The sequence below is a fragment of the Pygocentrus nattereri genome, chromosome 5, assembly GCF_015220715.1.
Source record: "Pygocentrus nattereri isolate fPygNat1 chromosome 5, fPygNat1.pri, whole genome shotgun sequence".
NCBI lineage: Eukaryota > Metazoa > Chordata > Actinopteri > Characiformes > Serrasalmidae > Pygocentrus > Pygocentrus nattereri.
In genome coordinates this window covers 8,098,551-8,125,259 of record NC_051215.1, presented here as the reverse complement: position 1 = coordinate 8,125,259, position 26,709 = coordinate 8,098,551, and the positions used below count along the sequence as shown (strand labels likewise).

At 39.6% G+C, this 26,709-nt stretch overlaps 1 protein-coding gene across 1 annotated transcript in view; it reads right to left on the bottom strand.

Moving 5' to 3' along the window:
* Positions 1-26,709, bottom strand: part of cdh23 (cadherin-related 23) — a 435,604-nt gene that overhangs the window by 303,887 nt on the left and 105,008 nt on the right. The window contains exons 4-6 of the mRNA XM_037538890.1: positions 17,877-18,019; positions 14,300-14,347; positions 13,559-13,651 (exon numbers count right to left, since the gene is read on the bottom strand). Of these exons, the coding sequence (XP_037394787.1) occupies positions 13,559-13,651; positions 14,300-14,347; positions 17,877-18,019 (284 nt within the window). The remainder of the gene's footprint in view (positions 1-13,558; positions 13,652-14,299; positions 14,348-17,876; positions 18,020-26,709) is intronic.

Sequence of the window (26,709 nt, the reverse complement as noted above, 5' to 3'; positions counted from 1 at the left end):
ATTATTTGATCAGCAGTATGCAAACTAGCCAGCTAGCAGAAAAAAAAATAAATAAATACCACTCTCATGTATCCACCCCTAAGTGCTTGTCCCTCCCACCGTCAAGATATATCATCAGAAAGGAGTTTTTCTCATCTTTAAACTGGAAAATGTCATTCTAGAGAATACTGCAGCACCACTCAAGATGGGATGGCAAGTTTGAATGTTTAGTTGTAGACGGTTACATTTTATTTTAGCCAAATTGGCCCTTAAAAGAACTTTTAGTTATTTAAAATAGGTAATGGTGGCCAAAATTTCTATATTTGTGACTGAAAACAGATGGCAGCTTACCTTCTCTTCAGAGCTAATCTTCAGAGAACCTCATTTATCATCAGAGAACCTCATTCAGAGGTTCTACTCCTTCCAACTCTGTAGCATTCTAGAGTAGCACCCACAGAAATGTCATGATGTGGGATCTACTACCATTAATCCATGTCTTCCATCCACCATTGGAAATTTATCAATCAAGCTTCTCTCCTGTTCCAGCGTGAAATTATACCAGAACTAAAGGTCTCAGAACTGAAGACGGTGACAGCAAAGACCACCAAGGATAACAGTTTCGCACTGCTACAATGTACAGACCACAGAAAAGTAGGAACATAGACATGAAGTGGGCATTTAAGCTGAGCTAACCATAAGAAACAAGACAGATGAGACTTTCCCTTCCTTCTCTCTACACACTATAGGCTGATCGCTTCCCATTTGGTAGGTTACTGTGCCACACCGATTGAGGGGCAGGTTGATGGAGTGATGTCGTGGTATGCTCTATCAGACTGTAAGGGGTCATAGGAGGGTCGAGGAACGTAATGAGGCCATAAAAATGCAGAGTGAGGAGCAGGAGGACATGTGGACGGAAAGAGAGAGGTAGAGGGAGGAATATAAACAGAAAATAAACTGCAACTTAGTTGAGAAACAAAGCAGTCCTTCCCCTCTTCTCCCCTTGGATTAACACCATTACCCCCCAAACACTTCAGCGTAATAACATTAATAATGGTTCATTTAGAGGCCGCTCTAATCCAATATGACCTGCGCTGTTTAGATTACCCATACTTGGAGTTTCCTGCGCTGCAGCATTGCATAGATTTCCAAGCAATAATATCTCATCACCAAACTGGGATGAGCGTTCTCCTTCAGGGAGGAGAGATGTTTCAAATACAAGCGCAATTTGAAGTACTTTTTCCTAGCAAATTACATAAATGTTGCCTGGTGGCCCTAAAGATGAGGCTGTCATAAATCTCTGTCATCAATCAAATACACCTCATTCAGTTCTACACTGAGATTTTGAGAACAACTGTGTGAACTTCAGGAATCATTACTAGAGCATTTCCTGGGGCGTTTTTGGAGAGTACAGAACAATAATTTCAGCATCTAATTGAACAAGTAATGAATACATAATTCCTGCTATTGGTGTATTTAGGATTTTATTTTATTTTATTATTTTTTCTCCATCTTCATTGTGCTTACATAACGTAATGCCATACATAGCTAAAGTTGGCTGAAGCTGGCTTCCTATTCAGCAGCTTCTTATTCGATTCTTCTTTTGGTACCCGAGACAGCCATTTAAGTTGAATCGAAGAAGAGGCTAACTTTTGCTTTGTGCTAAGAGGTGAGTCTGAGGAGTCACTAATGGACCTGGCAGAGATATACATACATGTGAATATTCAGGTTCAAGCATATACAGTTTGGGCTCTTTCATGCAGAAAAATGTGTTACTTAAATTCGTAATCAGACCTCGTAATCGACACTTCGCTTCCACCTACATTCCTCTTTCTCTGAATAATATTAGTGTATTTGGTCATTTTGTGTGGAATGATACCAAACTGTGCTCAGGAAAGCAATGAATTGCTACCCCGAATGGCTGCTGCTTCTCGTAGCTACATTGAGAAGCTTTTTTTGATGATTTTATAATTCATAGTCATATTGTGTTCTAAGCTACATTGACTTGACTGCACAACCTAAATGAAGACCTGGTTGTGGTTTGAGAGAAAGAAGAGATGATTTGAGTGTGTATTTGTGGAAATGGTTTGGGAGACTGTTTACCTATAGACTAAGTTCAGCTGAAGTGTTATCCCAGGAAGCTGTTAAGTTGTTGCTTGGCCATTGTTGTGTTGTTCCAGGTGATTGCTCGCTCTCTCTCTCTCTCTCTATATATATATATATATATATATATATATGCATCCAAGTCTTACATCACCAAGTGCAATGCAAAGCGTGGAATGCAGTGGTGTAAAGTGCCGCCAGGTTGTTTTTCAGGAGTTGGGCTCAGCCCCTTAGTTCCAGTGAAAGGAACTCTTAATGCTTCAGCAGACCAAGACATTTTGGACAATTTCATGCTCCCAACTTTGTGGGAACAGTTCAGGGACGGCCCCTTCCTGCTCCAACTTGACTGTACACCAGTGCACAAAGCAACGTCCATAAAGACATGGATGAGCGAGTTTGGTGTGGAAGACCTTGACTGGCCTGCACAGTCCTAACCTGAAGCAGATAGATCACCTTTGGGATGAATAAGAGTGGAGACTGTGAGCCAGACCTTCTCGTCCAACATCAGTGTCTGACCACAAAAATACGCTTCTGGAGGAACGGTCAAAAATTCCCATAAACACACTCCCAAACCTTGTGGAAAGCCTTCCCAGAAGAGTTGAAGCTGTTATAGCTACAAAGGGTGGGCCAACATCACATTAAACCCTATGGATTAAGAAGAGTACTATGTTAACTTGATCCCAAATCCGTTCATTATTTTTTTGCCATTGTTTCTTTCAACCGCCACAGTTAACAAGATATCTGTTCATGAAATCTTATTATAAACATCTGAGTTAATAGAAAATAGAACCCACTAGAAACGTATTAAATCATATTAAACCCTTTGGATTAAGAATGGGATGTCACCCAAGGTAGACAATATTTTTGGCAATATAGCATACACATGATTAGTCCCAAAAGGACAAGTGTAGTATCTCTGTACAGGTTTTACAATCCTATGAAATATTGTAGTTCTAGATTTAGCTTGAAAACGGCAACTCATAAAAACAGTATAAAAAGTACAGAACAATAAAGCGAAGAACAGTAGAAACAGAAGAAATAGCTGCTTTTTAGCTGCATTGCGGTTAACCACAGAGTCAAATTATTAAAAATAACAGCAGTTAATTTACCATCATAAAACATTCACTCGTTGGATTCAAACCCAGAAGGATGAATTCTCGGTTTATCTTTCCAACAGACGTCAAATTTCACTCCTTGTTCCCCCGCAAGAGCCAGTGGATACTGACTTATCAGGAAAGATAGCCAGTTGCTTTTTTAAAGACATGCAGCACTAAAGGGAGACAGATTTAAACACAGTCTTGACAGAATGTGCTTATACATCAGCATTTAGAAGAACAGGCGCATTTTGTAGACTGAATGTGGTGAATATTGAACAAACATTATGGCCCACCTCTCCTCTCATACTGGCTTGAGGGAGCTTAATCGTGAAGTCAGGGTACACAGAGTTAAATACATCTCTCTCTCTCTCTCTCTCTCTCTCCCCTTTTTATTTACTCATAGTGATAGAAGACGAAAAATCGCCTGAGGCTTTGAAGATTTGGTCTGGGGAGGAGTGTGGGATGTGCACACGCAAACACACAATATAAATGCTAGCAGAAGTGTGAGTATATTCACGTCAGAGGGAGTGAGTGAGTGAGATGGAGAGAGAGTGAAAGAGACAGAGAGAGAGAGAGAGAGAGAAGAAGAAGAAGAGAGACACTTCACTCCCTGTTTGAAGTTCCCTGCTTGGCTTTGCCAATTACCTCATATCAAGGATTAGATGAAGGAGAAAAGGCGCGAGGGGGAGGAAGGATGAGTTGAAGGGGAGAGGAGAGAGAGAGAAGAGGAGAAAGAGAGACTAGAGGGAGTGAAGGAGAGGGGAAAGAGTGAAGCGAGGGAGAAGAGAAACGAGCAGGGTACAGTAGATAGGAACTCTCCGCAGGGGGTCCAGGCACCAGTTTCACTCAAATAGGACTCCAGAGATGAGGGGACATGATGAGAATTGCACATAAAAAAAAAGAAAGAGAAAAGGAGAAAAAAGCATCATAAGTGTTCCTACATACTTTCAAGCACAACATTACTTTGTGTGTCTACTAATTCAGTATCCACACACATGATTTCGAGTTTACATTAAAGTATATGTACCTTGTTTCACTTAACATGTGGAAGCCACAGTTATTGTTGCATAGCGTAATTACAAATGAATGAATTCTCACTCAAAGCTCACAGAAATGAGAAGTTCTGTTGAAAGTACAGATCCTAAACTTTTAATTGATACCACATTAATGACCATAAGATATTTTGTTATGCTTTGAACTAGCAGAAAGAAAAAAAGTAATTTCCTGACAAGAACCTCAACCAAATAAATGGAAAAAAGTGAAAAGTCCAGATTTCCAAGGTAAATCAGATCTCAGTGCAATTACATAATCATATTATAAAACGGACAGTTCCAGCTTTCCGGTCCAAAAATCTTATCGGCTGAGCAATATATGCACACCTATGACTGGCTCACAACGGCTAAAATGTGTATTACTACCCTCTGCTGATGTAAATGGAATAACCTTTGAGTCTCATGCTGCTCACATGGACCACCAAGTATATTGATGAATAAGAACGTTTTTTTTTTCTGTTTAAACTGAGGGGCTGGCTACTTACATTCTTAACTAGAAATAGCCTGGTCAGCCAACTAATGTGCTAAAAGATAGCAAACATCCTAAACAACTCAATCATTAATATCACAGGCTTGAATTAAAGCACTTACAGAATGATTAACTGTAAAACGGTAGTATAAAAGTCTAAAAATGTCACTTGAACAGATTACATGCTTCAAATGTTCGTATTTCAGTCAGAAGCTGCATTCAAACCCACGGTGATTCCCAAACGGCTCTGTATTCCCTAAATAGTGTGCTAGCTATGAAAGTTTAGAAATTCTAGCCTCTTGTGGTTGTAATTTGCTGACCAAAAAGTAATTATAAAGCGAAGATTAATTAAACAGTGCTGGGTTATCACATGTTCTTTGTTATATGACAAAAAGTTAAAAAATTCATGAAATGACCGCAGCGATGGGCAACCAAACGTTTTTCTCATTCATCGGTACATGGTTGCTTGCCATCAATACCATATGCTGAAGAAACTACATTTCTTGGCAGAAATAAAAACATGTATTTTATCATACTTTATGTTGGCCACCATTTTATATAAGCAATAAGCCACTTGAGGCTCTGTCTTACTGCAATTTTATCATTGGGAAGGGAGTTTTAGGCACTCAACTTCATGTACTGCCTCACCCTTTCCATGATAGAATCACTGTAACTCACAGCCTCTTGTGGCTCGTTGCTTTATTAAATAGTTAAATGATACTAGTACAAACTCTCAACTTCTAAAGCTGGACATACACTTCACTGCAAATATGCTCTCCTAAGTAAGCTTCACTATTAAAAATAAAAATAAAGCTTCCATAATGCATCCCTAGAACCATAAAATAACTGCTTTTGCTTCCCTAAAGAGCCATGTTTGAAAAAAAATTAATGAGCATGAATAACCTTTCAAAGGCTTAAAAACCTTCATGAAATCGTTCTCATTAAATTTAAGGATCATTCCTAGAACTTTTCCATTGAGTTTCTTTAAATTTTAAAAGAAATATTTCCATTACTCTACAGAATCATCCATTGAAAGGTTCTCAAGGCAACCAAAAGGGTTCTCCTGTGGCATTGCCCAAAGAACCTTTTCTGGTCCCTGTATTTTTATTTCTTTAAAAAGAAATCAGTGTATATCTCACTAGGACACTACGCACCACAAGAGGGGCACAAAGTACTTTCTTCCTGTGAGTGGAGCAGACAAAAGGACATAGGAGAGGACAGAGGACAAAAACAAACAGCAATCACAGCCAAGGGGAGGTCCCAGAACAAACGACCCAGTGATTAGCAGCTCTGCCACTGAACACTGCACTGGACAGTCTTGAACCACAGTATCTTTTTGGCCAGAAAGCTGCTGTTTTGCTTCAAAACATATTCAGTGAGTGACTCCACTGTTGCCGTCCTATTGACACATTTATGCATGTAAAGTGAAGGTAAAGGACATTTTAAATACGGATGAAGTGTTCTTTACAACAACATATGTGCATGTTTCAGATAAATGACTAAACGTTAACGGGACCTATTAGCCTTTAGAAAAAAGCATTTTGGCTGTTCTGCCCCAACTACAGTAACCCAGACTACAACCATTAAAATACTTCAACAATCTTATTATTTTTAGATTACACTTATATATTATGATATATAAGTATTATATATAATATATTATATATATTACGCCACATTCAGAGTCACTTAAATTACCTTTCTTCCCCATTCTGATGCTCAGTTTGCACTTCAGCACCTCTACTTGCCTAATTGCATTGAGTTGTGGCCATGTGATTGGCTGATTAGCTATTTGTCTTAACAAGCAACTGAACAGGTGTACCTAATAAAGTGGCCAGTGAGTGTACATTAAAATCTTATTGATCTCCTTGTGCTATTAGCATGGATCTATACTAAAATTTCCACCCTGTTGTTTTTAACCCATGCCTCATTCAAATTACTTAAATGAGTTAAGGAAATTAAAAAAAAAAATCTGAGATGGGTTGATATATTTTCAAATGACTAACTGCATATTTTCGTAGATCTAATGCTAAAAAAGTATTAAAAAAAAATGTTTAAAAGTTACAAGTATGAAATAGCAGTAGTCTTAGAATCACCCGTCTTTTCAAAGACCACTACTTTGTCAATTTCTATTTGACATTCAACGACATTCTGTGAGATTTATTTATTTATTTTTGATTCCAACACTATTCGGATGCATATTTGTTATAACAAAGACATACAGCCAAATCTAGATAACACATGCCACGTTCAAAATGGTCCCCTATTCACTACCCTACAATAGAAAAGTCTGGATCACTGTATAGAACGCTATCATAGGAAAAACGATGTGTGATGATAGTAAACGATTTCAGACAGAACGCCATATGGGTGTGCTCATTACAGTGTGATAGCAGATCCCATCACATAAATACTATGAACATCATGCCTCCAGTCCACTATAACCACCAAGTTTGACTGCACACATGAGAAGAGCTTATTTACAGTTAAACCCAGAGATATTTGGACAGTGACACAAGTTTTGGTTTAGGTATTCAATATACAGTTGTATAATCAACATGAGCTCAAAGTGCAGACTCTCTGCTTTAATTTGAGAATATTCACATCCCAATTGGAGGAAGGGTTTAGGAATTATGGCTCTTTCATGTGTAGCTGCCTCTTTTTCAAGGGTCCAAAGGTAATTGGACAATTATCTCAAAAGCTATTACGTGGGCTGCATGGGCTATTCCCTCATTAATCCATCATCAATTAGACAAGTAAAAGGTCTGGAGTTGATTCCAGGTGTGGCATTTGCATTTGGAAGCTGTTACTGTGAACCCACAACATGCAATCAAAGGAGCTCTCAATGGAAATGAAGCAGACCATCATTAGGCTGAAAAAAAGAAGAAATCCATCAGAGAGATAACAGAAATGTTAGGAGTGGCCAAATCAACAGTTTGGTACATTCTGGGGAAAAAAGCGCCCACTGATGAGCTCGGGAACTCAAAAAGGCATGGACGTCCACAGAAGACAACAGTGGTGGATGATTACAGAATCCTTTCCATGGTGAAGAAAAACCCTTCACAACATCCACCCAAGCTAAGAAAACTCTCCAGGAAGTAGGTGTATCAGTATCTGAGTCTACTATAAAGAGAAGACTTCATGAGAGCAAATACAGAGGGTTCACCACAAGGTGCAAACCACTAATCAGCCTCAAAAATAGAAAGACCAGATTAGACTTTGCCAAAAAACATATGAAGAAGCCTGAAACTTCTGGAACAGCATTCTTTGGACAGATGAAACTAATATCAACCTGTACCAGAATGATGGGAAGAAGATACAACAACAACTGAAGACAGCTGCAGTAAAGGCCTGGCAAAGCATCACAAAGGAGGAAACCCAATGTTTGGTGATGTCCATGAGTTCCAGACTTCAGGTAGTCATTGCCTGCAAAGGATTCTAAACAAAGTATTAAAATTGAACAATTACTTGAACAATTACTTTTGAGCCCCTGAAATGAGGAGGCTGTGTAGAAAAATGGTTGCAATTCCTAAACATTTCATGGGATATTTTTGTGCAACCCCTTGAATTAAACCTAAAAGTCTACATTTCAATTGCATCTCAGTTGTTTCATTTCAAATCCATTGGGGTGGCATGCAGAGCCCAAATCATGAAGATTGTGTCATCACTGTCCAAATATTTCTGGGCCTAACTTTAATGTCTGTAACAGATCTGTGGAGAGGTTATCGCTGTAGCCAAACTTGGAAATCCTGCTCAGAGAAGTTATGTGTAAATCTTCAAACCAAAAAAAAGCAGTATACTCTGGGTATCCCCCATCCCCTAAGGTATATCAGTTTTGCACTACTTACTGTGACGCACTGTTTGATTGTTTGACTGCACTGAATCTTCTACACTATGCTTTCTGGCAGAACCCCATAATAGTGCATATATAGTGAATGGGGCAGTCTGGACGCAGCTGGCTAATCACTATCATTCTTTCTCTGCAATTAGCCTGATCTACAATGTGAAACACTTTAAACCATTATCATTAGAAATGCTCATAAATGCAAGTACTTGCTAAAGAGCTTCAAATGTCTCCTTTTAGAGGAGGCATTTGCTGAGGATACCAGAATGATGCTGGAAGGTATCTGTCTGAAGTAACAGCTGTTCTGTGGTAAAAACTGCTCATTCAGGGACAAGAAGTTATCAAGAGAAAAGAAAATGATAATCATTTTAATATGAAATCATTCAAAGAGGTTACAAAAGACTATACTCATACTTGTACTGCTAATGAGTGCATGGTTGGGTTTCTGCATCTTAATCACTGCTGACATCATGAAATTGTATCTGTTCAGCTAAAGAGAGACAGAAATAAGTATAACACTATGACATCTGAAGTAAAATAGAAATCTTCTGCTGCTTTTTTCAAACAAATGTAGTTCCCTGTGCACTTGAAAGACAACTGTGAAACGCATTAAACAAACACCTCAATTCAGTCTTTGTGTGATGTGTTAATGTCTTAATGTTTTAATGAAAAAAGGTCGTTTTCAGGGTATTGGTTTTGTTTGCTAAGGACCATTGGTATCATCGGTGTCACAGTATAAGGGGTGGGGGTTGAGGGTTTGTACATTGTGCAAGAGATCATAAATGCAATGTTTGTGATATGTGACAACATATTGCTGTTTTATACTCTCCTGCCCCATCAGAGACAGTTACAAGTGATACAGAGGCTGCGCTGGATTTGTTCATTACAGTAAGCAGCAGACAAAAAAAAGAAAAATAACTATAATTGAGACAATTATGGCAACTTGGATGCTTGCAGAAAACATTGCATTTAGACAAAAACATAAGAGTTTAGAGTACTCCTTTCTAATGTGTTCTCCTCATGATGGAATGAAAGTGATTCAGTGGTGGGAATGTGCTGGTTGGAGAATTTTAAATAGAAAGCTAAGAATATATTGTTGTATAGCTGGTGAAAATGATACTCTAAGAATCAGGGGTAAAATAAGTAATGTAGGCTTATAAATAGTGAAGGAGGGTGTTTTTTGTTTGTTTTTTAAGAACATGGTTACCCTATGGTTCAATTATATAAAACTCCCAAAAACAAATAAAGTCAACAATAGCCATTTCTCTCTGTCCACTAATAAAGCTGCAAACTAGAGATACTGAGAGAAGAAGTGACTATCATGCATTTAAACTGCCTGTCAACTGGTTGGCTTGTGCCGTTAACCAAAGAAGGCAAGAAGCTTAAATAACTTCTCTTTGGAAATAAAGAAACTGTTAAAAGCATATTTAGACACAATAATTACAGAACTGATCTATCTGTCTATCTATACTACTGTCTGTAATTGTAGGACTGATTGGTATTACAGACTAGAGTCCATCTGTTTCTCTGCATATTTTGTTAGCCCCCTTTTACCCTGTTCTTCAGTGGTCAGGACCCCCATGGACCCTCACATTGCAGGTACTATTTGGGTAGTGGATCATTCTCAGCACTGCAGTGCAGTGGTGATGTGCTGGCATGTGTTGTGCTGGTATACGTGGATCAGTCACAGCAGTGCTGCTGGAGTTTTTAAACACTGTGTCCACTCACTGTCCACTCTATTAGAAACTCCTACCTTGTAAAGTCAGAGGCGACAGCTCTTCTGCTGCTGCACAGTTTGTGTTGGTCATCCTCTAGTCATTCATCAGTGGACACAAGACGCTGCCCACAAGAAGCTGTTGGCTGGATGTTTTTGGTTGGTGGACTATTCTCAGACCAGCAGTGACAGTGAGGTGTTCAAAAACTCCAGCAACACTGCTGTGTCTGATCCACTCAGACCAGCACAATACACACTAACACACTACACCACATCAGTGTTACTGCAGTGCTGAGAATGATCCACCACCCAAATAGTACCTGCTCTGTGAGGATACACGGGTGTCCAGGCCACTGAAGAACAGGGTAAAAAGGGACTAACAAAGTATGCAGAGAAACAGATGGACTACAGTCTGTAATATATATATATAAAATACAAAGTACAAATGTACAATATACAATATATAAGTTACCTAGTTACTGCTCTGCTGTACTGCCACAATTCAAACCCTGACTATCATTAATCGGTTTGTGCAGTGATGGTTTAATTGAGGGACAGGAATGATAACATTGCTATAGGGAGTCCTTGATAGACCATATAAGCTGGCACCAGCCTCCGTGAAGCACACCGCTAAGGACACTGCTCAGGACACTGCTAAGGACGCTGCTAAGGATACTGTTAAGTAAAAGCTATTTCACATACCCTTGAATTAAAAAAACAAAGAAAAACTTGGACACTCAAATAAGTTGGGGATCAAGATGGACAAAATAAAGGATGAAAGGACGGAAAAGGACAAAAAGATGGCTTGAATGCAGGTTACCAACACTAAACCCAACTCATGATGAGCATCCTTGCATAGTGAGAAGTCCACCAATAGCCAAAACACCTATGTTAAGGTACACACCATGCCAGCTATGTCCACAGTTCCACAAGATCCTGTCAAAAGCTGTATTAAAAACATAAGTGACCTAGAACTACCTTTTGACTGACATCTAGCTGGCACATCTGAATCAACCAACACTCTGAGCAGCACAGACAAATAAGAAAGCAAACTGTCAGACCTGTCCTGCATGGCCTCTCAAACTATTCCACCACCAGACATCCACGGCAGCACCACGACTGCTATTATGGAATCTTCCAGAACCCGAAAGGCAGAGCTGAACAGCACACGTTTGCTCTCCTTCAGCATAAAAAGAAGACCACTGAGACAGATGAAGTCCCAGACCAGCATGACCAGCATGAGTCCAGAGCCACTCCTCCTCAAAGATGTTCAAGCCAGTCTCAAAATGTTTCCTGGGGAGACAGAATCATCTAGAGCCTGACTGGTAAAGCTGAACAACACACCAGTGCTCCAAAGAACAGGCCTGGGACAAAGGCAAGAAAGCAGCTGTCACACCTGACCAGCAAGACCTGTCTCCAAAGCCATTCCAACTTAAAGATCTTCACGGAAGTACCATGATGTTTCCTGGAAGACAGAAGCCTCTGGCAATAAGAAACAGACTAAAGAGTGTGAGGAGGCAGCAGTCAGGATAAAGGACACCAGTGTTGTCAGGAGCACATATCCCAACATTGACACATGGACACCTTGTGTACTTTTGTCTGTTTCTTATCTTTTTTTTACCTTTCTGTTTTTATTTTCTTCCATGCAGTGCCAGTTTTGAAGGAAAAGAAACAAAAAAATCTTACAGTATGATTGCCTCTAACTTGTGCAACTCTTCAACTTCAGGATTCCAGGATTTCTTGTATTCATTGCTGCAACATTTTGACCAGAACGGAACAATAGAGTGTTCTGAACATTCAAATTGTGTCCTGCAGCTCTAAATGACTGGTGAAAAGTGCACACACTCCTGAAGATCTACACTTGCTCCCAGTGCATAGCTGCTAGAGTGACTTTTGCCTTATAGTGGTGGAACGAGCTCTCCAAACCCCTTGTGGGACATTTTATGCTTTCTTCTTTTGTTAAATTTAAAGTAGGCTTGGATCATATCCTTATTGTCCTCTTGCACTTAATTAAGCTATACTGCCAAAAAAACCCTCATACTTAAATATAATGAATATATCTAATGTTTCTTGTTATAATATAATAAAGAATATTATAAGTATGTATACATATTATGTAACATTTGTTTTAAGTCGTTTTTTCTGTTTCATTCTACTGCTAGACAATTTTGCTTGTTTCAAGAAGTGATGCTCAAAAGGAGCAAATTTACAAGACAGTAGAATAAAACAATTTCTCTACATACAACAACATACAATGATATTTATATAGACAGATAGACAGAAAGACAGATAGACAGACACATATAGACAGACAGACAGACAGACAGACAGACAGACAGACAGACAGACAGACAGATAGATAGATAGATAGATAGATAGATAGATAGATAGATAGATAGATAGATAGAATATCAGTGATACTAATCCCAGAGGGAAAGTCGTCTATTGCACCAGTACACATTACAATAAAGAGCAAAACAGGAGCAAATTTGTCTGTGCACTGTTTACAGATGTATATCTAGAAGAAGTAAAATCAAGTAATAAAATATACTAAAAAAAACAAAAATATTATGCGCAGGACAAAAATATGCAGTCAACAATGCAGTGGTGCATGTCCCCTCCACTGAATGAATCAAGTGACTATGTACTGTAAACAATAACCTGTTAACAGTTGTGCAATATGTATTATGTACAGATGTATAAACAAAGTGGCAGTGCACAGTAGTACTAATATGAGTAGAGAGATATAATGTAATGTAATGTCCAGCTGGTGCCCAGTAAGCCTGTCCTGTCGGTGGCTCAGCATACAACAATGTCCCGGCACAGTGATGAGGTGCTCTACAGTGCGATCACTGTTTCTAGAGATGATCTAGAAATGAGTTAAAACCTCTAATGACCATCTTACAATAGCCTCGTAATGAAAGTGATTCGATGTATTGACTACATTTAAGATGATTACACTTGTCTAGATATCGTTTTTGCAGTTTAAGGTAACATTCTTGTTGAAGTGGCTATGAAACCACCCTGTTTGGTTATATAAACTTCACCACTTTGCCTTCAAGCATTTTACATCTGCTGAATGTAAATGTATATCAAACATATCTTACTCCACATCAAGCTTGCACTTTTTCGGAGTGTAAAAATAGCCAGCGTAGTGAGCTTAGTGTAGGAATATGAAGGAATACTGGACAAGTTGCAAAAGCGTGCTTCTTTATCCAGTCGTTAGAGGAAAAATGAGGAAAACACAAAGAGCATTCATGCATTTATGGTTTTATATGTGAAGTATGTGAACACGCTCAGTACCTCCGGTATGTTAACAGTGTACGGCTGGTTGTGGAAGGATGGGGAGTTGTCATTCACATCTCCAATCTGGATATTCACTGTGTCCTTCACCACCTGCAGAACAAAGACATGATGTTCAAATTCACACTGATCTGTTTATTTAATTAGCACTTTATCAAGACAGAGAATGAGGAGAGAATCTTGAGTTGCATGCAGCGTTTACTCAAATGACATGTTTTGTTGATGAAGCAAATTAGTTAACATCCTTCACAGGTAATAAATGTAGAGCACAATTTCTGTTTATTTGCTGAGTTTAACATGTCAAAAAAATAAAACATAAAATATAAAATGTGCCATAACACTGGCAAATGCAATTTTTTGGGTCCTGTTTTTTTCCTCCTACATGTTAAATTCAGCAACACAGCATTAAAATGTGCATATCGCTGCTATCAGAATAAAACCTTGTATCTCCAAAATACCAACTTTACAGGAGAAGGAAAAACTTCAGTACTAATGTAAGTCAATGGAACCAGACTTTTTGTCCAAGTAATTTTGGCCCATTTCTTTTAGTCCCCAAAAATGGAGATACAAGGTTTTGTTCAGACAAAACGAACAATAAGCAGCGATAAATGTGCCCCCTGTAGGGGATCTGTTCTTATTTTCACTTAGAACATTTAATTTGACTAGAGGCGCCCAAACTTTGCATACAAATGTATATGTGTGTGTGGATTGAGGACAAGACTGTTAAGAGTAAACACTCACCCCCTGACTGTCACTGACCGAAAACACCACCTGCATCTCAGACTTGGTCTGCAGAAAAACAGAAAACAATATTAAGGCTGTATTTCACAATAAGAAGAAATAAGAGACAAAGAAGACAGAGAAGACATAGAATTTGTGTTTATATAGTACTTTTCTCAGACTCTAGAGCCTGGGATTAAATATATTCCAAAAATATTCACTCTCCCATCCAAATCTTTGAATTCAGTTGTTCCAATCACTTCCATGGCCACTAATATAAAAATATAAAGTATAAAATCAAGCACCTAGGCCTGCAGACTGCTTCTACAAACATTGAAAGAATGGGTCGCTCTCAGGAGCTCAGTCAAATCAAGTCAAGAGAAGTTAATTTGTATAGCACTTTTTACAACAATGTTGTCACAAAGCAGCTTTACAGAAGTTTGAAAACACACAGTTACAACATATATCCCCCAGTGAGCAAGCTGGAGGCGACGGTGGCAAGGAAAAACTCCCTCAGTCTGGAGGAAGAAACCTTGGGAGGAACCAAGACTCACAAGGGGAGACTCATCCTCCTCTGGTCAGACAGCATTTACAATTTAATAAGCTAAATACCAAATAAAAGCTAAGAGGATCTCTGTCCAGTCATGAAATTTCTTCGCTACTAAATATTCCACAGTCAACTGTCAGTGGTATTATAACAAAATTGGGAACAACAGCAACCCAGACACAAAGTGGTCAGCCATGTAAAATGAAAGAGTGGGGTCAGTGGATGCTGAGGTTGCCAACTTTCTGCAGAGTCAATTGCTACAAACCTCCAAACTTCATGTGACCATCAGATTAGCTCAAGAACAGTGTAGAGAGCTTCATGGAATGGGTTTCTATGGCCACGCAGCTGCATCCAAGCTTTACATCACCAAGTACAATGCAAAGCATTGAATGCAGTGGAGTAAAGTGCCACCACTGGACTCTAGAGTCAGTGGAGACGTCTTTCCTGGAGTGACAAATCACGCTTCTCCATCTGGCAATCCGATGGACGAGTCTGAGTTTGCTGGTTGCCAGGAGAACGGTAATTGTCCGACTGCATTGTGCCAAGTGTGGTGGAGGGGGGATTATGGCGTGGGGTTGTTTTTCAGGAGTTGGGCTCGTCCCCTTAGTTCCATTGAAAGGAACGCTTAATGCTTCAGCAGACCAAGAGATTTTGGACAATTTCATGCTCCCAACTTTGTGGGAACAGTTCAGGGACAGCTCCTTCCTGTTCCAACAGGACTGCACACCAGTGCACAAAGCAAGGTCCATAAAGACATGGATGAGCGAGTCTGGCCTGTACAGAGTCCTGATCTCAACCCGACAGAACACTTTTGGGATGAATTAGAGTGGAGACTGCGAGCCAGGCCTTCATGTCCAACATCAGTGTCTGACCTCACAAATGTGCTTCTGGAAGAATGGTCAAAATTCCTATAAACACACTCCTAAACCTTGTGGAAAGCCTTCCCAGAAGAGTTGAAGCTGTTATAGCTGCAAAGGGTGGGCCGACATCATATTAAACCGTATGTATTAAGAATGGGATGTCATGCGTGTGAAGGCAGACAAGCAAATACTTTTGTCAATATAGTGTACATCAGGTTCTGGGGACATTTCCTCTTTTACAGGTGCTACTCTGGTCTGATTATTTTAGTCTGTGATGTTTCAGGCAGATGTTGCATTGTTTTGGTTAAAAACGTTTTTTGAACTCTTCTCTACTTGTCATATCATCCTAGAACACATATTCACATTAAACACTTCCACTTTTTGAAACAATAGAGGCTTTTACTCTCAACCATTTACTTGATCAGAGTGGTAGAACTCTGTGTCCATCATTTCTCTCTACTCTAAAAATGCGTTAATACCAAGAAGAGAAAGTCTTATCAGTAAAGTGAGATCCCAAAGGCTGAATAAAGGGAGATTGTAAAGGCAGCTGCAGGTATAATGTATTGTATGATGCATTATCTGTATTATCAGAAGTCAAACTCAAACCTGTTCTGTAGTGTTTTAAGCTGTAGCCTGCTAGGCTAATCTAACATGAGTATGTGATGCCTCCCATGACTTGGGTCCAGCGAATAAAGAATCTGAGAGCATAGTGAGAGAATAGAAGAGTGACTTTAGCTCTTGTTTTAGCAGCTCTGATTTAGCCACAACAGATGGAAAAAGAAACCATAACTGGTCTCATGAGTCTAGAACAGCATGGAATGGCCCAGTACAGCCCTGGGTACCATTTGGCTTGACAGTGGAAAAGAGACCATTGTAAAGAAGATGACCGAGAAAGCAGGGATAGTGCTGACCGATTCGTGGTTGATTTTAAGTCAAGAAACAGAAAAAAAAAAGTTTCGTGCATCGTCCGATGAAGAGAACACGGCTATTTCTTCAGCTATTTTCTATTAACGTGTTTTGAGATGTATTTCATTGTGTGATGCTACATGTTGTGCAACATTAGTGCAGTCACCTAAAGAGGTAAACCAGAGCACTATGTTAACTTGATTGAATAAATCCATTATTCATTTTTGCCATTGTTTCTTTCAACCTCCACAGTTAACTAGATAACCATTCATGAACTCTTCTTATAAACATCTGAGTTAATAGAAAATAGAACCCACTAGAAACGTAATAATCTTGTGGTAATTTTTATCAGTGAGAGGATGTGTTAAAAGGATTATTACAGACTTTACCCTGATAAGTGAAACCGGCCTGAGCAGTGCTTAGGGGAGAGAAAAAAGTGAAAGCGTTGGGGAAAAAGGTTTATTTTAAGATGAGTCTTAAAAATGGGAGGAACTGTCACAGGTGCTGAGGGTATATATATATATATATATATATATATATATATATATCCATCCATCCATCCATCCATCCATTTTCTAAGCTGCTTCTCCGTCAGGGTCGCGGGGGGTGCTGGAGCCTATCCCAGCAGTCTTCGGGCGGAAGGCAGGATACACCCTGGACAGGTCGCCAGTCCATCACAGGGCAGACAGACAGACACTCACACACTCACACCCAGGGGTAATTTAGCATGTCCAATTTGCCTGACTGCATGTCTTTGGACTGTGGGAGGAAACCGGAGAACCTGGAGGAAACCCACGCAGACACGGGGAGAACATGCAAACTCCACACAGAGAGGACCCTGGTCACCCGGCAGGGGAATCGAACCCAGGCCCTCCTCGCTGTGAGGCGACAGCGCTACCCACCCCGCCGCCCCATACATATATATACATATATATATGAATGAAAAACCTGCTTCAGGTCAGGAGCCTTTATTATTGAAAAACCTTCGGTTTGAAGGACAGAATTGGAGTGCTACATGCAGTAAATGCAATGATTAAGTAAAAGAGGTTAAACAACTTGAAATGGTTAGTTAGTCTGTAGTTTGTATAGGAAGAATGCTAGCTCTCGAATAAAGTGCAGTAACAGTCAAACACGTAATGCTGGAGACGAAAGGTTTAATTTATTCAACGCATCAGTGTTAGTTGACCTAATTTAAGTATATTTTGTGTTTTTCACCAGTGTGTGTGCGTGTGTGTGTGTGTGTGTGTGTGTGTGTGTGTGTGTGTGTGTGTGCGCGTATGTGTACCTCTCTGTCGAGCGGTTGCCGAAGCCACACCACCCCAGTATTCTCCTGCACAGCAAAGAAGCGTGAGGCTTCCTCACCAACCACACCGAAAATCAACGGCTCTCCATCAGGGTCCACCGCCTGGAGCTGAGTCACTGATGAACCTGTTGAGCATGAGAAAGAACGAAAGAGAGAGAGAGAGAGAGAGAGAGAGAGAGAGAGAGACCTTAAATGAAACTCCTAACATCATTCAGTTCTTTAGAAAAGTATTTGAGGGCATACTGTACTGATTATGATTCTAATCAAAACAATTCTAACATCACAAATTTGTAGCACCACCTTAAAAGTGATGTATTACAACCAAAGTGTTAAGGAATGAATCACAAGTCACGTAAGTCATTTTAGAGGGGCGCAGGAGCCCCACTAATGGCTGATGAGTCATGCTGAGAAAAAAAATCAGCCCAATGAAAGTAAAGTATATCATTATTAAAAATCAAAAATAAACTGCATAGTTACACAGTAAAAGCACAATCAAATTAAACTGAAAGTACATACAAACAGGTCACACAACAACAGCTCTCTCTCTCTCTCACACACACACACACACACACTCAATTAGTCTAGAAACTGCTGGCTTACTTGTTGTTTGACATCTTACTTATCATCACAACATCTACGTATTGTATTAATGTAATATACATTTATTCTAATATTTTTATATACTCATTCTCAGAGAACACACTTCTGCACAGTTTAATATGTAATTACTCTTTATTTGCTGATTTGTTCATATTAGAAAATAAATAAATAACTAAATAAATAATGTGGTCTGTGCAACAATTTATGGCACATTTTTATTTTATGCTTTATTTAGAAACACACCAAATCATGTCATTTGACAGGGTGTGTTAAACTTTTACATACACAGATGAGCCAAAACATGAGCACTCACAGATGAAGTGAATAATGTTTATTATCTCATAACAACGGTGCACGTCATGCTCTGGGATTAGACTACAAGGGAACAGTCTGTTCTCATAGTCGCATGTTGGAAGTGTAAGAAATGGGCAGGCATGAGGGCGTGAGTGACATTAACAAGGGCCAAATTGTAATGGCCAGATGACTGGGACGGGCCATCTCTGAAAGAGCAAGGCTTGTGGGGTGCTCCGGTCAGCAGTGTGTTTCATTCCAAATTGCTGTTCATCCATTTGTAACAATTCTGGATGCAACGAGTTTTTCAAAAGAATAATATCTAATGTATAATGGAAACAGTTTTATTTCTCTAATAAAGCTGTTAATTATAATATTCATTGATATTTTGTGTAAAGCCACTCCCAAAAACATACAGTACTATATCATGAAAAAAAGAAAAATCTTACAAGCAAATTATGTATCTATACACACACACACACACACACCATATTAACATTAGCATATTAACCTGACATCTCACAATAGAACAAAACAAATGAAAAGAGAGAGAAGAGACAGAGGAAGATCCATTTTACCACCCTCCTCTAAAAACACACCCAGACAGATGTGCACTCACACACACACACACACACAGGATATACATATGTCTCCGCATCCTGTCATTATATATAAACAAGCTTGTGTGTGTGAGAGAGCGCAGTAACAGGTGTGTGTTTATAGAGGCACCTGGCGAGGGGCTCCCTAACCCATTCTGGCTTTAGATGAGATTAGAGTGCCAGTCGCCAGGATGTTGCCAGCCTGGACTAATGAGAAACACCAACAGAAGAGCCTCAGAGAGCCTCCCTGCTGCAGACAGACAAATATACACACACACACACAGACATGCACACACACACACACACACACACACACACACATATCAACACGCACTAGGTTAGAGGACATGCGGTGCAGACTTTAAAGAGCAAGAAGGGGGGTTGACAGGGGCATTAAGCAGTGATACCGGGCTGAGCAAGGGGTAACACAGCACAGAGGAAGCAATAAGGTTGGGAGACATGGAGGATTAAAGGTGCAGAAGGCAACAGGGGTGCAGGGGATCCCTAACTATAGGACATGATTAACATAGTGAGAAGCTAATGGAATTAAAACAGTGTAGCACTCCAGGACAAGCTAGGAAACGATACTTGAGCTCAGCAAGATCAGAGGCTTTTAGTGTAACCTCCTTGTTTCTATGCTCATTGCCCATTTTATTACTTCCACTTACTATATAGGTACACTTAGTAGTTCTACAATTACAAACTGTAGTTCATCTGTTTCTCTGCATTTGTTAGCCCCTTTTTACTGGTGGTGGATCATTCTCAGCACTGCAGTGACACCGGCGTGGTGATGGTGTGTTAGTGTGTATTGTGCTGGTCTGAGTTGATCAGACACAGCAGTCCTACTCGAGTTTTTAAACACTTCAGTTTCACCTCCCAAATAATACCTGCTATGTGGTAGTCCCGTGGAGGTCCTGACCATTGAAGAACAGGGTGAAAGGGGGTTAGCAAAGTATGCAGAGAAACAGATGGCCTACAGCCTGTAATTTTAGAACTACAACATGCTCCTATGTGGTAAGTGGAGCTGATAAAATGGACAACAAGAGTGGATAATAAGTAGGTGTACTTAGTAGAGAGGCTGGTCAACATATACATAATACTAACTAGATATTTCATATCACATAACAGAAAACATTTTACCAAATCAGCCAGTCTATTTTTAACTGCTCCCTTGTTATTTGTGAGCTATATTAGCTCTATTTTGAGCTGCTCCCTTGTTATTTGTGAGCTATTGTTCACAGTAATTTCAACCACACTTCAATCTAACTCCCATTTCTCAGTGGTACACAGGTGGCACTGCATTAAAAACGAAAGATTCCATAGTAGAAATTACAGCATGGGCTCAGGAACATTTCTGAAAACCATTGTCTGAGAATACAGTTGTTGCTGCTTTCATAAATACAAGTTAAACTCTACTATGCAAGAAGAAACCATATATAAACAAGAACCAGAAACACTGCTGCCTTCTCTGGGCCCGAGCTAATTTTACAAGGACTGAGATGAAGTGAAAAATTGTTGTGTGGTATGGTGAATGAAAATAAATGACAATGTCTTTTTCAAGAAAAGCCTTGATTATTTCAGTAAGACAATCCCAAACCACATTCTGCATGTATCACAACAGTATGGCTCCGTATTGAAAGAGTGCTAAACTGCTAAACTGGTCTGCCTACAATCCAGATCTGTCACCCATTGAAAATATTTGAGACAATATGAAATTAGTTGAAATCCTATTTACCTTTTGTTTTTTTTAATTTTGCACAGTGTGCCAACTTTTTTGGAGTTGTAAAAGGAGATACTTCATCATCATGAAAATGAATTGTGTTTATAGTTTAATTACATTAAAATAGTACTTTTAATTACATTAAAATAGTACGTAGTTCTTGCGGTTCTCCAGGTCAGGTTTCTAATGTTTGTCTCTAGCTCCATCCCCTTTTTGTCCACTTGTGTTCAGTCTGCAAGCCCACTCTGTGATCATTGTTCCCAGTTGTTTCTTTTGTTGTTTGTGTTCAGTGTACACATATATAGTCTATTGTGTTCTTGTTCCCAGTCTTGCATTGTTTGCTTGTTGTTTTGCTGTTTGTTCCACATTTCTTTTGCAAGTTTTCCTTGTGTTTGAGCTCTGAGTTTGTTGTCTGTTTTCTGTTTTGGTTTGTTCATTGTTTTGTTTCATGGACTCCCACAGCTCTCTCCACCTCTGCCTACTATTAAATTCTGGATTTCAACCGGGACAGTAATAAAACTCACTCACACATGCATGTTGCCTCTTTATCTTTTTATCATCTACATTATCATTTCTTTTAGCAGAGCAGCAGTTAGTCAGAATCAAGTCTGAACTCTGGTGTTTAGCACTGTTTGTGTCTGTGGCCTACTGGCTAAGCTAACATTAAGTTGGCTGATTAGGCTACATGTCTAAACACCAAGGAACAGGTTTAATTTCATCTTTGTGTCCCTTTAGTGCCTGCTGCTAAACTCCATTCCTTCGGATTTGAAGCATTATCATCTAAACTTGTGTCAGTGTTTTAGTAAGCCAAAATCTAACATGTTCTGTAGTGAGCAGAGCTGTTATCATGCCCACTAAGCTAACGACAAACAGTTAGCAGCGGTGGTTAGACAGATGCCTTGACATTTATTGAATGATGGCTTAAACATTTTGCACTGGGTTCATTTGGTGACCATGTAACAACACCAGTGGATGGTGCCTTCCTCCATCTGTGTTCAGCTGTCCAAAGATACTGCGTTCAGCGGCAGTTCGAAAAGATGTGATGGTGCTTTATGGGTCTCATAAGAAGCCTGAGCTAGCCTTCAACTTCCTAGCGCTGGTAGTGTCATGGGATTTGGGGAGTCCTAAATAGTGGGTGAAATTGGATATGTCTGAATTGGGGAGATGGAGATGGCACAAAAGTGATATAATTGATGTTTACTTATGTTTAACCCTAACCCTAACCCTAATACCACAACGCCACCTCTCCAAGTCAAATATTTTGTTGCTAGAGTTAAAGCTAAAGTATCATTAAAGTTGTATGTCTGGGAAAAACCCTTAATCAATTAAGGCGAATGACAAAGTGACTCAATGAAATGATTCACGTTAACTCCTTCTTTCTGTCTATATGCATAATAAAAATCACCACACCGTATTTACACAGACAGGTGCAAGTATGTCAACAGCTGTAAAACGTGAAGCTTAACCTCTTAAATCAGCCCCATCACATCTGTCACAAGCCTAAACACCAGCCACTACAAAGGCCAATTAGTCTCTCTCACACATTCATACACATACACACACACACACACACACACACACACACACACACACACACACACACACATACACACACATACACACGTATATGCACACACGCCCTGACGCTTTTATTAATACACACCACTGTGGCAAGAAAAAGAGGTGAAAAAAGGACTAATTAATAGAACGATTTATGAACCTCTCTCCTTCTTTCTAATGAGATTTATGCAAATTCAGCTGCTTTCAGTGTGAGTTATAATTTGGTTGAAGACGGTGCAAATTAAGCATTTTACTACAGGCTCATTAATAATCAGGGCTTGGTTCTTTCTCCCACTCCCTGGGCCCTTTCGGGATCCCTGTCGCAGGGAGGACATCCATCGTTTGTGGGCAGACGTGCTGGTGCGGAATAACAGATGGACATTCAGAAGAAATATCTTGTCTCCAAGCTCTGAGAACATAAAAAATGTACTCTAAATGCAAGCCTTTAGCACCATTTAGATCCAGGCGGGAAGCCTACTGCAGCGCCAGAGTGTATGTTTGAATGTGCTAAAATGCATATCAGTGTCATCCAAATAATCTGGACAGGCCAAGTTTGTTTTAACTAGAGAACAGTGCGCGCTAACAGCTCCCCCTTATGGAGAATCTTCAGCCTGCTAAACATGAGTGACTGAGTGAGTGAGTCAGTAAACTACCGCGTGATAAGACAAACGCTCCTGTTTGGTTTAATTTAACTTTGTTTCCTCATCATTTAACATTGTAATGTAACATTAAAGTAAATTAGCATGTAACTTCTATTTGCACCACTTCTTCTATGAAAAAGACGTGTTTTCAAATAGGCGTAGAACATTGAAGGAAATATCTTTTCATTTAGACATTTGAATGTGGCCAATAGCCAGGCTAAGCAATCTATGCTCAAATGTTGTCCAAATAAACTCTGTCCTCTATGCAAAGCTTTGGGGAAACGGTTTAGGTTTGCCACTTGTGCTGTGACAGTGCAGTTTAATACTGGATAAGGTTAAAGATGGGGTGCATCTTAAACTATCAATAAACTTTGAATATATTTAACTTTAAGTCAGCAGCAGCCATGAACACAGAGACAATGAATACTGTAAGCAGCCCTGCCAAAAATAAAAAACTTGTTTTTTTAGGCAAAGAGTTTTAGTCTGTTGGAGAACATGCGACGGGTAATATTTCAAATAGTCTATTCTGAAATCTGATAACACACATTCTTACAGTGTGTTTTTGCAAAAACCAATCTACAAACAGAATTTTACCACTCGTCTGGCAAACTGGATCATTTCCAGGCATTGTGACTGACACCAAAATATTCTTAGCAGGGACTCTGGATCAGCGGTGGTCCTGTGGGGGTTCCCTTTTATTGATGGATGAGGTAGAGTGGCTGATAAATTGTGCAGCTACAGTCAGTAACAGTAAACCTCCAAAGTGCAAAAATATGGTAGTGTTTTTCAGAAGACATTTCTAAGGAGTTCTGACATAATCCACTCGTATAAGGAAGTCAAAAGAAAATGCATGAAAAACAGTTTGTCATGCATCCACAAAGTCCCAGCGTGGATCTGGACTCGATCTCCCAGACCCCTCTGGGAAATCAAATGACTTTTGAACTTCCCTCTAATGCAAACACTCACACAGACTCAATCTCCCAGAACCCTCCACCTGACTACTCACATGACTTTGCGCTCCTATCCTATGTTTGTCACCTGTGTCATTAGCCATATGACTTACTTAGTTTAGTCTATACGCCCGGGCATTAGTAGTAGATAGTTGCGAGACATTGTATCCATTTTGTGATCTACTGAGTGGTCTATCCATTGTTTTTGTGTATGACCTTTGCCTTTTGCTCTTTCGACTCTGCCTTTTTGCTCTGCCCATGGGACTGTTTGCCTTATGATCTATCTCCTGTTTTTTGACATTTTTGCCTGCATCTTTGACTACAGCTTTGCCTCTTCCTTTCGGACTGTACATCTTGTGTTATGTACATCTGGTTGTATTTCCTATGCCTTTTGGATTTGACCCCTCCCTACGACTCTGGACTTTGAATCCTTCAGTAAGCATCTGAAACTGGTTGGCACCTTACAAAGTTTCCGAACTGAAGTTTAACTGATAATTATTATTATAGAGAAAATGGGACCATCAGATATGAGAACTAAGAGAAAATCTGAAGCTCCACTTTTGCTTCAGATCTGAAATCCACAGGTGTTTCTGTCCATCCTTCAATTGTAAAAAAAACTGTGTGTCTGAAAGCATGTGTAGCAAAAAAGCTGCTGGTGATGTCAGAGCAATGAACTTGCCACATTACGGCCAATTTGGCTGAAAATTAGAAATGAATGGTGGTCTTTGGCATTTGCACAGTACTGTATGTTTGTATGCATTTGCGCGTTCGGGTCGTGAGAGTGAGTCTGAATTTGTAAGTAAGGCCTGTGTGTGTGTGTGTGTGTGTGTGTGGTTTGACTCTCTGTGCTTATCAGCGGCAGTGAGGCAGGCAGCCCTTTCCTCCTGTCCTCTCCCCAGCCTCCTGCTCTCCCTGACAAATGATGCTATTTAGCTGAAAGTGATGCCAGTATTAAGCTTATGAATGATACACTGCACATTAACAGCCTCCAGAGCAGAAAGCCACTGACAAGAGCAATGTACCCCAGGACTCATCCATCTCGCTCTCTCTCCTTTTCTCTCTCTCTCTCTGGCTGTCTGTATGGGCTGCCGTGTCATGCTGCTGTCTCTACACACACAAACCACAGAGAAGACCAGTTGAGTTATACTGGACCACATCAGCTTATCTGGACACATGGGCCCTTATTCATCAAAGTTGCATAACCAAGTGCACAGCTGAATGACCAACAATCTACTCTAATGATGAATCGGCTTTGTAGAAATGAGTGCATATGCACTAGTTACTTAGTTTCATGTCATTCGCAAATGATGCCACAAACTTAGCTCTGCATATTATTACTGTTGGATTAAAACCTTCTATCTCTTTTTATTTATGGTTTCTTTTCAACTTTTTAATATCATCTAATATTAAAAGGTGCTAGCTGTGCATTCTGTGAAAATATCCTGATGAATGACCCAATAGAAAATGACCAAGATGACCTAGAATAAAATCTTCCCACACTACTAAACATTAAAAGTAGGGTCGTAACAGCGTCACGGTTAGTTGCAATGAATGATAAATTGGTTAGTCCACCGCTTTTTCGAAATATCGATTCATGCATTTCCACCTAATCCTATCCACAAGCTGTGGGTCTCTAAAGCTACAGTATGTAAGAATTGGGTATGTGGAGACCTCTCTGGAGGAAACGTGTAATTACACACAACGAGAACATTTTGTAATGTGGGTTGTGTGTTGGACCACTTCCTCAAGCAGATGTGTCTGATAATTATGAGTGCATTGAAAGAGTTTTCGGGGACACTGTATTCTGAGTGGTCTTTCTTAGATTAAACAAATACTCAACAGACTCTCAGTAACATAGGGTTAGGGTTAGGTTAAGGTTAGGATTAGGGCCAGGGTTAGGATTAGGTGTTGGGTCATGTTGGGTAAGGTTAGGTTTTGCGTAATGGAAGTAACATATTAACAATACATCTACTTAATGTAAGTAACGTATCAACAGAACACCTTCAAGATATTTACTTCAGTGTATTCAGACGCTTCACTACTGCTGCTTCACTGATTTGTTGTTGATGTGTTACTGATAATCTTTTAAGCTTTGATTAATCATCTACAAAGGCCTGCTCCAAACACCAAGTATTCAAAGAGATCTCAGTCAAAATCTGGTGAAGGATGTAGACGTAAGGAAATGATGTGCTACTGTCATCACGTCTTCATAAGTATAATGTTGATTTTGCATTTGAGAACTAAATATCAAGCCAGAAAGTCTGAGGCTGTGTGTGTGGCATTAACAGACGCATGATGTGATCAATCAGCTTTAATAAACTCAAACAAGCAAACTGTCAACCAGATTACTTACTTTTTAAGTTAAAATATTGCATTGAATGTTTTGTTATTCAAAGTGAATATATGACATATATTTTTTTGTATAAAGCTGTACCTGAACATAGTTTACATGTA